Here is a 12,255-nt window from a genome sequence, read left to right on the forward strand (position 1 = left end):
CTGGCTGTAAACAAGTATCTGATGCTTAGTCCATTTACCCTGGGTAAATATAGTAACTTTGCTTTGCTTACCTATGAGCCTTACGCCTTTAGCTTTACAGACTTTCCACAAATTACTGCTGTCGTGACTCCTACTCACCACCAGAGGGCGCCCAGAAATTATCATTGTTTCCCCTCCATCAGATCTACTGATTGCGATCATCTTTGTCTTGTTGCTCATGTTCCAGGTTCATTGCATCTGTTAGTAACAGAGTTGCTTTAAGTGGTGATTTGTTCACTTCTCAGTCATTGTCTTTTCTTTGTTCTAGCTTTGTTTGCATCCTCTGCACTTGAATTTTAACTGGAGTAGCCTATATCATCACTGCTGAAAGCTTCGTAGTGATGGAAATGATGGCAATTTGTTTGACAATTTAATTCTCACATAACACTCATTATCATTTCAGTGGAATAACGCACCCTCAATGTATGCAATATGCACAATAACAAATGTTACGAGTGGCCTATATTTTAAGGTATCAATTAAATAATGATAAGCATATTTCCACTGTTTCATATTCAGAGCAAGTATACTATTGCTGCCCAGTGATTAAGTACCTAAGTACTAAAGCATCTTTAGAATGCCAAGCAACTCACTTGACTGATTTTATTATCAAGCACAGGCTGTATTGACTATCAAAACACTTTGGAAAGAGCTCAGACTTCATTATAAGCTCTATTCTGTAACTACTGTATTATTAACCAAAAAACAATCCACCTGACCTTTATCAACCAATCCCTGAGTACAGATAGGCCTACATTTTACAGTGCCGTTTACAGTAAATACTTGTCAAATGTCAGTCACAGTCAGAATTGTGGATGAAACTTCACTGCCAGTGTCTTCAGTGATGGAATGTTCTTGCCCCTAAAGTCAATAATTTATACTTTGTTGTACAACAATGTTCACTGAAAAAAAAACAAGACATCTGACTTTCTGCAAGTGGCACATCATGTGACAAAGTAAAAGAAAATAGGCTTTACAGACAACAGACAAGATCCTTTCATTATATCCTTTCATATGAAATGGTTCTGTCCATCCCTCGTTGGCTGCGTTTGTCTTTTCTGGATTCTGTCTTTTCTGACCCCCTTCCCTTTGTGTCCTTTATTCCCTTTTTCTTTTTGACTGAGATGGGGGGAGTTAGACTTGCTGCTCCACCTACACAAAAGAAGGAACATATAATGCTTTATTTATATTCTGTCTAAAGGGATATAGCCATAACTATATAATTCACTATTGTCTTAGTTATATTGTCTAAAGGTGGCCTTACACTAGCCGATTTTTTTCAATCTGAAATCTGATAGCACCACACACTACAGGATAATCGGAGCGGGGCAGAGCAAATATCAAACATTCTTTGAGCGGTCGGGCACCCCCCGAGCGTCAAAAATGCCCGATTATCAGCTATAGTGTAAGGCCACCTTTAGTGTGGACTGCCATCCACACTGAGCACTAACTATATTGTTCACCATTGCATTTGTAAGTAAGCAACAACGCAATGTGTTATGATGAGCATCTATATGATCTGATATTTGTATATTCTATAAGAAGAGAGAAAGTGTGTAAATAAAGCAATATATAATTCAATCTTACTGTATTTAACATTTTAAAATGACACCTTTCATTCACGTTTTGACGCTGCAGGTCTACACAATACATGCACATTGAAAGGTCATGGCTTGAGGGCTAAGTAATTTCCCAAAACAAAGCCTACCTTCTGCACCTGACAGGGAGGAGCCAGGATGATTTGCCTCTGGCAGCATTTCCAAACTGTCACAGAGAGATGACCACAAAATTAATCCAACAATAATTCAGCACATTTCATATGGTTCTGTATAAAACCTATAGGTTGTCATGTCCAGTCCACAGGTACGGTACCCACTAGTGCTAGTTTGCGATGTGATCAGATGGATGAAAGCCAGAACAGCAGTGCAAACATTTCCCAGGACTAAGCTGAGGTTGTAGTGGTGGTACTAACTAGCCCAAGATTAGACTCTCGTAGGTTGTCGGTCTAATGACAGTCGGACCAATCCAATAGTGTCTAAACCATGGGTGATACCGAGCTATAGATCGGCTATTTTTTGGCAAGTAAATGTGAGTGAAAAAAAGAAGAAAGGGTCCAGTATAGACAACTTGGGGGACACCGGGCAATGAAGTACACAGGGTTTAAATGGTTAATATCACTCATACAGTCCGTGGCAGTGGGATACTGTGTATGTGTTTTGCTGTCGGCAGCAAGTGGTTCAGCAGGAGGCTAATAACTGTAATCAAGAGACCTGATTGCCTGTCAGACTTTCAAGGACAGTCAATCAGCCATAATTATGTGTTCTTTATCTTTCAGAGACCCGGGGCCACACCATGTGGATATGAACTGTTTTCCTCAAGGAGGGGGAACTGCACGGCGTGCACGCCTATGGTTGACCCAAGCAAAGTAGCTCAACGTGAATGGTAAAGACAGTTTCTAGTATTAACCCATTTAGCTGATTCTTAAAACACGTTCAAAATACTAACAGTTATCTGGAAATCATGCAATAGACTAGAGAGTTTCAATGCAGACGACTGGCACTCACCTGCTGGAAAGTGGGTAAGACACTGACGGTTGCAACCCACCAGCACTCTCCTCATCTGTACTGGCTGCTGCCTCCCACTGCCTTCTATTGGACGGGACAGAACAACCAACACAAAAAAACAGTGCAGAGATATGTCACATGTGAAACTCTGAACAGACAATGCTAATAGGAGTAAAACTGGGGTGGCTTTCCCCCATTAGCAAACCCATAAGGCCTATTCATAGTCTGGAATTTCGGTGGTGAGGTGACCAGTGCTCCGGTGGTGAGCTGACCACCGGAGCTGAAATAACGTTGAGCGGTGGTGAGTAAAAACAGAGAGAAGGGCTGGAGTGGTGGCGGTGGTTTGCTCTTCACCGCGGCTCGTGACGTCATGTTGTAGTTCGGTGGTCACCCCACCACCGAAAATCCAGACTATGTATGAGCCTTTAGTGTGGATGGGGATGACGCAGATGCAGAGTTGAGCTGTTTTCAGTTGGAGGGGTCAACATTATGCTTACAAGCGACAAGTGGCAAAATGCTACTGAGTATATTACCTAGTCCTAGAGATTGCAGGTAGTCCTACACCTGGTTACATTTTCAAAAGAAACCTACCTGTTACTGTCGGCCTGCAGGGCATGATGTCCTTTATGTTTGCTACTGGGATACTGTTAAAACAGAGTGTGAACAAAGGTAGGACCATCAATACATGTTTTTGCCTGATGCACATCTTTGGCCACATCGTGCAACATTTACAATTGTACATTACGTTCACAACATTGACAATAACGGATTTATTGAAAACATTATTTATGTTTGTACTTAATTAATATGAAGAATATTTCAAGAGGGTTTCTGTATCCCATAGCTTCATTTGAAAACTCTTGCATCATTTTCACAGTAAGTAAAGGGACATTTCATGTTTGAAAGTGAAATATTATATGCAAAAGGAGCACAGCACATCGGTCCTTGTGAGGTGCCAGCAAACGGAAAAAAGTGAAAGTGAAATATCCCTGCACCAAGTAAGATACTATCTTCGCATTAAGCAAATTAAATGTCTGGATGTGGGAACTTACAGAATGTCTGTCGGGGAGGCTGGGCGCAGGAGGCTGAGTGTGGAAGTGGGGAGACCGGCTCCATTGGCCCACACTGGATTTAGGGGGTAATGGGGGAGGGCTGATAAAGGATTTAGGATGGGAACTAGGAACCTGGTACTCCTCATTGGAGAGCTATTGGGGAGAGAGAGAGAGAGAGAGAGAGAGAGAGAGAGAGAGAGAGATATGGGGCAGAGAGACAGGGTAGACTGTAAAAGAGAGGGTAGCAACTTGAATATTGGCAGTAACATATGTGCCTTGTTTTAAAGACAAATATGTTTTTGAATCTTGCTCATAACATTGTTGGCTTAATACTTTTGATGCACTGTTGTTGTTCTGCTATGCCTATCCGTTGGCCAGGTATAGTGACTTATCACATTCAAAATGGCGCACCCCCCCCCCCCCCCCCCCCCCCCCCCCAAAAAGGTGCGAGGTTTGCATGCCCTATTAACCTGTTGGGGTCCTGGAAAGGGTTCCAGGTGATCCCCAGCTAAATTAATATACTATCAAAATCAGTTTAGCCACTATAACCCTATTCGTACTTTGGTTATTCAGAGCACAGTCTCTGTAGGCTACACTACATTTGGGACTACAATTCCCTTGATGTTTACAAACTGGAATGTTGAACACAGGTGCCTTGCATTGGCTATCAAGTGATCACATTGCTCAAACCCTTGTACTGTTTCGTCCTTCAAGACCGAAAGCTTGCATTAAACTCTGATATCTGCACATCTGTTTTGAGTGTGCGGCTGCCTTTTCCTCTGTCTCATACTTTGGTTATTTGAAAATGTACAACAAGCTCACAATTCGTCGTTGACATCTTTTCATAAACACAAACTGTGGGCAGAACACACTTTTCTCAAGGCGGCCACTGTCTTCATCACCAGTTCCACATCCTCGTGGTCGTCCTCCTCGTCCTCGTCGCTGTCCTGCTGATCGGCGGCTTTGAGGTAGGGTTCCACCAGGATGGACTCTGTTCCTTTGATGTCACAGCGGCAGTATGGGCAGGAGTTGCCACTAGACTTCTGAACAACAACAATGGACAGCGAATGAGAGTCTTCATGCACCCCATTCTATTTTGCAACACTGAAGTAGCCTAAATAATGAGTTACCAAGGGGTGTACTTGTACATCAAGCTACCTCACGCTACAGAAACAGGCTCGGCAAGGCTTACTTACATACTTATTCCTGTATATTGTAAATGCAGAGGTGGAGTATGGTTTGGGGAAACTAGTATAGGTTAAGGTTATTGCTAAGCATACTAAAAGAGACAGAGACAGAGAGAGAGGGAGAGAGTGTGTGTGTGTGTGTGCATGCATCCTCCTATGTGAACACTTGCTGCTAGGGATGGGAATTATCGATTAAGTCTTTAACTAATAATCGATAAGTTTTGATAACCTTGATTAATCAATTAATCGATTGATCGATTAACCGGTTAGTTGATAAGCGCCATTTCTTTTAAATCTGAGAATCTTCATTTCCCTCAATGTAACATAAAAATCTACCCTTTGCTTAGAAAGAATACAAAAGGCATATTATATTATCTTGACCATTTGAGATACAGGACCCGGCAATGGCATCTTTGTATGAGGAATAAAATGAAAAGTGCACTGTCTTGTCTGTCACATCACATGCAAAGGCAGAGACGTTTCTGTGGCTAGGTGGGGGGGACCTTTTTTACCCGGCCCACATGTGCGTTCCTTGGCCGCGTGCAGACAGCACAGAAAACTGCCCAATGATAGAACCGCAGAATTTGTATTATTATGTACTGTTACGCTTAATTATTAACATCCCTACTTGCTGCATTTTTTTCCATTTCTGTGTATTTAATGAGCAGGGCTTACTGTACGTAGTCGGCATATCATAAATCACTGTCTGAGATCATATTGTTGGTACAAATGGGATAGCTTATAGTTCAGTAACATTTAGAACTCTAAACCTCATCACCCTGAAGGAAGCAATGCATGGCAGGGATTTGTAATCGTTCCTATCTGTCCAACAGAGAAGATTTGTGTGGAGCTTATGTTTTTACTCTATTCCACCCGTTAGCAAAACAATTAGAGCAAATAGTAATGATCAGCAGTCTGCCCAGAAGAGACGATTAACCAACTATTGGATTGAAAAGGTCATAATCAAGGTCATAATCAAGAACGGATGGGTAGATTTTGGGGAAACTTGGTGGCAATGAACATTGGCATGTGGCAGCCAAGTCTATGGACGTTTAATGTTTGCTTTAAGCAAGTTCACGTAGTTTGACAGACAGACGGACCAACCGACCAACTGACAGAGTGGCTTATACTAGCTGCGTGGTCAGTTACAGGTACAAACGATGTCAGTGGATTGACCTACATACCTGCCAGCCTAGGAGACATGACTTGCACAGGAGATGACCACAGGGCTGGATACGTGTGTCCTTGTCCCTCTCTGCGCAGATCTTACACAGCTGAAATGTGCTCCCTATCTCACAATAGAGCTCATACTGTTCCTGGGGAAAGGAATCGGATGAAATAATAGGGGAAAATAGATACTCTGGTGTCTTATTATGTGAATGTGTGGCATGCGTAAGTGTGTTTACCTCTGTGACTTTGACTTTGCCTTTCTTGGCTGGCTCACACAGACTTGTCAGGTCAGGGTTCACATCACGGCCATCTGGGTATAGATAGCTGCAGCCATAGAACAGAAAACCCAAATGCATACTGTGTTGTAACTCGTATGACTTCATAATATGACTTTGGAAATCTGTTCTTTGTGTGTGTGTGTGTGTGTGTGTGTGTGTGTGTGTGTGTGTGTGTGTGTGTGTGTGTGTGTGTGTGTGTGTGTGTGTGTGTGTGTGTGTGTGTGTGTGTGTGTGTGTGTGTGTGTGTGTGTGTGTGTGTGTGTGTGTGTGTGTGTGTGTGTGTGTGTGTGTGTGTGTGTGTGTGTGTGTGTGTGTGTGTGTGTGTGTGTGTGTGTGTGCGCGCGCGTGTGTTCACCTGCCCTCCCCGAAGCCCTGGATGAGTGCATGGTGGAGAGGTATATTCTGGGGGATGGTCTGGATGATGGCTCCCTCAGTTGTCACATGACCTATGGCCCACTGGCCCATCCTGGTGCAGCTCAGACGGAAAATGTAACTGGGAGGGGGAGAGAGTTTGTAAATCCAATGGGTAAATGTTTAGCCTAGTCTATGTAGCATTCATCAGAGGGTTGTGGAATAGTTGTCTGGCTATACGCAAGACTAGTGTAGTAGTAGTGTTAGACACGGAAGGTGCGTTAGACCAGGGGTTCTCAACCCATGGGTCGCGACCCCTCGGGGGGTCGCCAAATTATTTTAGGGGGTCCCCAAATTATTAAAAAAAAAAAAAATGAGCTTGTAGATCTGCTATTTTTCAATAGCTAAATTATAACAATGCTTAAAACACCAAAAGAGGTTCCCGCCCAAAATGGTTTAAGGTTATTGTAGCAGTCAATTTATATTGGGGGTCGGGAGGGGGCGGGGCGGGGGTCCCGAGACATTGCCAAAGCATTTCCGGGGGTCCCCGGCCAAAAACGTTGAGAACCCCTGAGTTAGACTGTAACTCACCTCCCGGCTCTTTGTCGGTAGTGTTCCAGACGAAGTTTGACCTGGTCATATGTGAGGAAGGCCATGTAGCCTGGATGAGTCACTGCTAAATGGTTCCAGTTTGTTAAAATCGTCCTCCAAGGCTTGAGGGAGAAGACAGAACAGAAATGAAAAAGAGAGTAAGAGACACTGAGCATTTCATTTAGAAACAAATCTTGTGTTCATTTGTCTGTCTGTGTCATGCTCTGTTTAATATCAATCTGAAAGTAGCATACCTGAAACAGTCTGGTAAAGATGTCAAACTCAAACACTGAGACGTGGTCATTGCAGGTGAGGTCAATGGTGGATTTCAGTGCCATACACTCCATCCCTTCCTCGAACGCATGCACTCTTCTCAGCTGCTGTTTAAAACTAGCCCACTGCACTATACACCTGGGTGGGCGAGGGCAGGAAACATAACATTTATTTTACATGTTGTCGTTTCTAATAGCAGTGATTCTCAACAAGATTTCTACAACACAATATTTATATCAAAATAATGAATGTAAAAAGTTAATAAATAAATAAGAATGATCATCATATTCTTTTCTTTAAAAACAATGGCAATAGGAACTTAAATTACACTGCGTGCAGAACACAATCGATTAATAAAATAAAGCCCACCCATCCGACGTGTAATCTTTCAAGATTTTCAAGTCATTTACAAATCCCACCCGTATCTGTGCCCATTCTCACTTGTTAGCAAATGAATGTCTCCAGAACTGCTCGGCCTCCGTCTTCATTGCCATGTACATAAAGCCATGGAATTGTCCCCCAGGAAACATGGCCTTCAGCTCGGAGAGCATGTGACTGAAGAGCAGAGAAAGCTTGGTCAAGTTCCTCCTGGGAATAAAAGGGAAAGCAGACATTCAGCTGTTGTTTTTGAACTGATGCAAAGGTCCATGAGCTCTTCCACTCTAAAATGTTAAACTATTGCAATTACAAATATGATAAACATATGAGCTATGAACATATACTGTAGCAAATTAACTATAGTCCTTTTACTCCCTCTTGAGTTGTTCATTAAAATAATACATACAATACGATTGTAATCGCAATCATAACATTCTGTGTGTTAACTCTGCTGTCAATCCTTTTACAAACAGTATCACGTGTACCTTTGGTGTACAACAAATCATGTTTCCACAATAAACACATGTGATTCCAATTTATGGTTGATTGCACTATGCGTTCATCATTTATTTTATTGCGTGTTTATCACATGACTACAGAGATTATAGTAATTTGAGTGAGCTTCTGTAAGATGAGTTGTACAAACGCTTTTGAAGAAAGCACCTTTGACCTAGCGGAGACAATGATAAAATTAACTTCCAGTTGTAGAACCTTAAAATAGAATGTGGCATTGTTTAAAAATAAATGTTTTGTGAAACTTTCCATAAGCTCTCTTAGAAAAACACTCACAGACATGCACACCGATACATATTCACATGTGCGAACACACACACGCACACACGCACGCACACACACACGTGCACACACGTGCGCACACACATGCATGCACACGCACACACAGTACTTTCGCACAAGTCAAGCTATGTTATACAAACAGGATGCTCTCTTGTACTGGTTTGACTGTCAATACCACAAAATGTTCCATCTGCCACCAAGTCACACCTCAGCAAGTCAAGCGAAGTCAATCTTTGCTAACAACATAAATCACTGTCAATGCAATGCACTTTAGTATGATGTAAACTAGAATAAATTACTACATAATAATGCCAACATCGTTCCCTATAATAATAATACTGCATTTACACGTTTTCTATCCCATAAATTACCACCTGCCTCTAAGATGGCATGCATGTGGTAGCAAGCAAGTAGCATTTCATAAATAACTTTTATTTTTCTAATTTCCCTGGTGAAATGACTACTTGTTACCCTAGCATGACTGCATGACACTGAATTTACGTTACATATTTTAGAAAGATAGCAAAGTGCAATATAGAGTAGACACAGAAACATTTTGGCCCTCCAGACAAGAAACCTCACCCAAGAATAGTGAAAACTGACGATGATTAATCAAATTGCAAATTTGCGATGCAGTTCATGTCGATTGTAAAGGTTTACATAATATTAGCAATATTTGTCAAGAGAATGGCATTGCTTTTAACTCATCATATGTTATGCTTGATTTGTTTTTGATAAATGTATTTGATATACTGTTTGATATACTGTTTGATATACGTATAATGCATGTAATATATATATATGGATGATTGTACACATTTTAGAAAATGACATGCACACCTCCCTCCAACTTAATGGTGTGTGTGTGTGTGTGTGTGTGTGTGTGTGTGTGTGTGTGTGTGTGTGCGTGCGTGCGTGCGTGCGTGCGTGCGTGCGTGCGTGCGTGCGTGCGTGCGTGCGTGCGTGCGTGCGTGCGTGCGTGCGTGCGTGCGTGCGTGCGTGCGTGCGTGCGTGCTCGCCTCTGTCGGATGAAAACCTCATATTTCCAAAACTTGTTTCATACTTTCATTTCAAGCTTGTAGACCTGCTACTTTTTGTGTGATGCAGCGCTGTACTCTCAGGTAGGGCATTCATTTGCAAAAAAACACAAAAAGCTAAAATATGAAAGTTTCTGCCTGACAACAGCGATATATACTGTATATATATATATATATATATATATATATATATATATATATATATATATATACACACAGTATATAATCAAGTAATCAAATCAATTAGGCCTATTATTGATAATTCTTTTCAGGGTAAGCCTGTAACTACAGGTTACATACTGTATATGACCGTAGAGATCCTGTTCACACTTAGTTCTGTAAAAACAATTGTTTACTGCAATTTGTTTTTATAATATACTGTCTGCACAAAACTTTTCACCATACTGTCACCACCGCAAACACTAGTGGCTGTGCTATTTATATACATACTGTAGCTATAGATATTTGAATGACTATTCTTCTGGCTATTCTTACTATTATTGTACTACTACTGTTTTACCTGCAGGACAATGCAAAACACATGAGCTCAAATTGATCCATTGCCTTTTTAGTAGAGGCAGCCATTGGTCAAAGAATCTAAATTGTTCACAATCTCTCTTTCTCTGCACATGCACACGCGCACGCACGCACGCACGCACGCACGCACGCACGCACGCACGCACGCACGCAGTACGCTAGTATCCCAGTTACTCCACATTAACATCTCAAAGGCCCAAGTTCGACCTTTTCTTCTTCTCTGTCATTAGTAGTCCTAACATGACCAGGCGACTGAAACCAAACTCCAAATATAAAGTCACCACATTTAGCCTGTCCTTTCCACAAATATCAAAATCACTGACTCACTACATACCCACCATTATGTCTGTATCAATGCAATGGTCAATGCTGGTCGATGCTATTTATGGATGCTGCCATTTACGCATATATGATTATATGATTATAGGCTAAGTTTGAAATAGTGTGAGGTGGTGGGCAGAGAGGATACTGCAATACAGTTTTTCACGTTTGTTAACACGCAAAAATCGAAAACTTCACTTCATGTACCTAATCTCTCGACACAATTTGCACTACATCACACTCCCTTATCTGCATTAGACTCTGACTTTCCTTCTTTACACTTGCACACACTTCTCACATACAATCTCAAAGCATCATCCTACAACACACCTTGCTGTCCAAACACTACACACAATGTTTAGTTGTTGCACACACTTCTCACATAAAATCTCAAAGCATCAACCTACAACACACAAATAGTCAAATCTCTAAACATTCAGATCTGGTGAGAAATTTGCAATCAGGACTGCAACATAAAAGGGACTTGAGAGCCTCTGGGTGAACAATGGACAACCTTGAAGAGATCGACAACCAGAGAAGGAGAGGGGTAAAAGTAAGAGGAGGACGAGGACGAGGAGGAGGTAGAGGAGTAGGTGGACAGAGAGAAGGAAGAGCTAGGGAGAGGAGGACAAGGAGGAGGAGGAGGGAGAGGAAGAGGAGGAGGGAGAGGAAGAAGAGAAAGAAGGAGAACGGGCAACTGTGGTTGACCATGTGCTCAATCATGGTTTGACCCTGAGCCAGAGGGTTTTGAGAATGCTGTTAGGTTGTGAAAAACACGTGTTAACAATCGTGAAAAACTGTAATTGGCAAAACTAAAAATATTTGTATAATTATTGTAAAATAATGAATGTAAAAAGTAAATATTAAATAAAAATGCCTATTTTACCTGTTTATAAAATGTATCTATTATGTGGGTTTTGGTTTGGCTCAGCTTTTGAAATTCAGTGTCAGGCTCTGGAGTACTAGTGAGTCTCAGTTCGCCCAATCTTCTAGGACCCCTCTGACCTTTGGGGCCCTCGGCCTCGGCCCAACTGCCTAAGTAGAAGTTATTTTACGACATTATGTTGTCTCTTTTGTGCCGTTAAAATAGTTTTTACTCATTATTGAAAATGTTAAATATTTCCTGCAGTAACAAATTCAAGCTACAACCAATCATTAGCTAAAACAAGAGATCTAGTGCAGTGGTTCTCATGAGGGCCAGGGACTTCCAGGGGTCCATGAGGTCCCCAGTTTAGAGACAGATAGTTAATCTTCACCATTATTACATGTACAACTACACAATATTAAAACAAAATCCTCTTTAATTCCTAAGGCCTGATACATACTAAACTGGGGGTCCTAGAAATTAAGAAAAACAGTTGAGAATCACTGGTCTAGGAAGACTATAGAGTTTCTGAGCTCTTTGCCAGATTTTGCCGAAACATTTTTTTCTTTCTTCCTTTTTTTGTTGTTGCAACCTATAAAGGCCATTATTGTTGTGGGCACTCTTATGTGTAGACAGCTCTACTGCATCATTTATGCAGGAAATACAATTGTGCGAAATGAACACATTTTTAACTGTTCTGAACTTCTGACAGGAAGTACCTGTCAGAATCGAATGCAACATTGTGCATGTTATTTGTGCAAATGAGAAAGAGGTAGGGAGAAAGTATGTGTTACCTCATCTTCAAACCACCCATTGC

At 41.5% G+C, this 12,255-nt stretch overlaps 1 protein-coding gene across 4 annotated transcripts in view; it reads right to left on the reverse strand.

Annotated features, from left to right (window-relative positions):
* cblc (Cbl proto-oncogene C, E3 ubiquitin protein ligase) overlaps positions 1-12,255 on the reverse strand; it is a 36,342-nt gene that overhangs the window by 16,718 nt on the left and 7,369 nt on the right. For 3 of the 4 annotated variants that reach the window (XM_079503224.1, XM_079503225.1, XM_079503223.1), the window contains 12 exons: positions 7,947-8,093; positions 7,487-7,643; positions 7,233-7,354; positions 6,646-6,783; positions 6,249-6,336; positions 6,027-6,158; positions 4,528-4,698; positions 3,656-3,808; positions 3,195-3,247; positions 2,604-2,687; positions 1,748-1,803; positions 406-1,191 (listed from right to left, as the gene is read on the reverse strand). In XM_079503224.1, coding sequence (XP_079359350.1) covers positions 1,040-1,191; positions 1,748-1,803; positions 2,604-2,687; positions 3,195-3,247; positions 3,656-3,808; positions 4,528-4,698; positions 6,027-6,158; positions 6,249-6,336; positions 6,646-6,783; positions 7,233-7,354; positions 7,487-7,643; positions 7,947-8,093 — 1,453 coding nt within the window. In that variant the 3' untranslated portion in view covers positions 406-1,039. Of the gene's footprint in view, positions 1-405; positions 1,192-1,747; positions 1,804-2,603; positions 2,688-3,194; positions 3,248-3,655; positions 3,809-4,527; positions 4,699-6,026; positions 6,159-6,248; positions 6,337-6,645; positions 6,784-7,232; positions 7,355-7,486; positions 7,644-7,946; positions 8,094-12,255 lie in introns of those variants that run through there. The other variant, XR_013790194.1, reaches the window with a different exon arrangement.

This window comes from Electrona antarctica (genome assembly GCF_951216825.1).
Source record: "Electrona antarctica genome assembly, chromosome: 6".
Taxonomy (NCBI): Eukaryota; Metazoa; Chordata; class Actinopteri; order Myctophiformes; family Myctophidae; genus Electrona; species Electrona antarctica.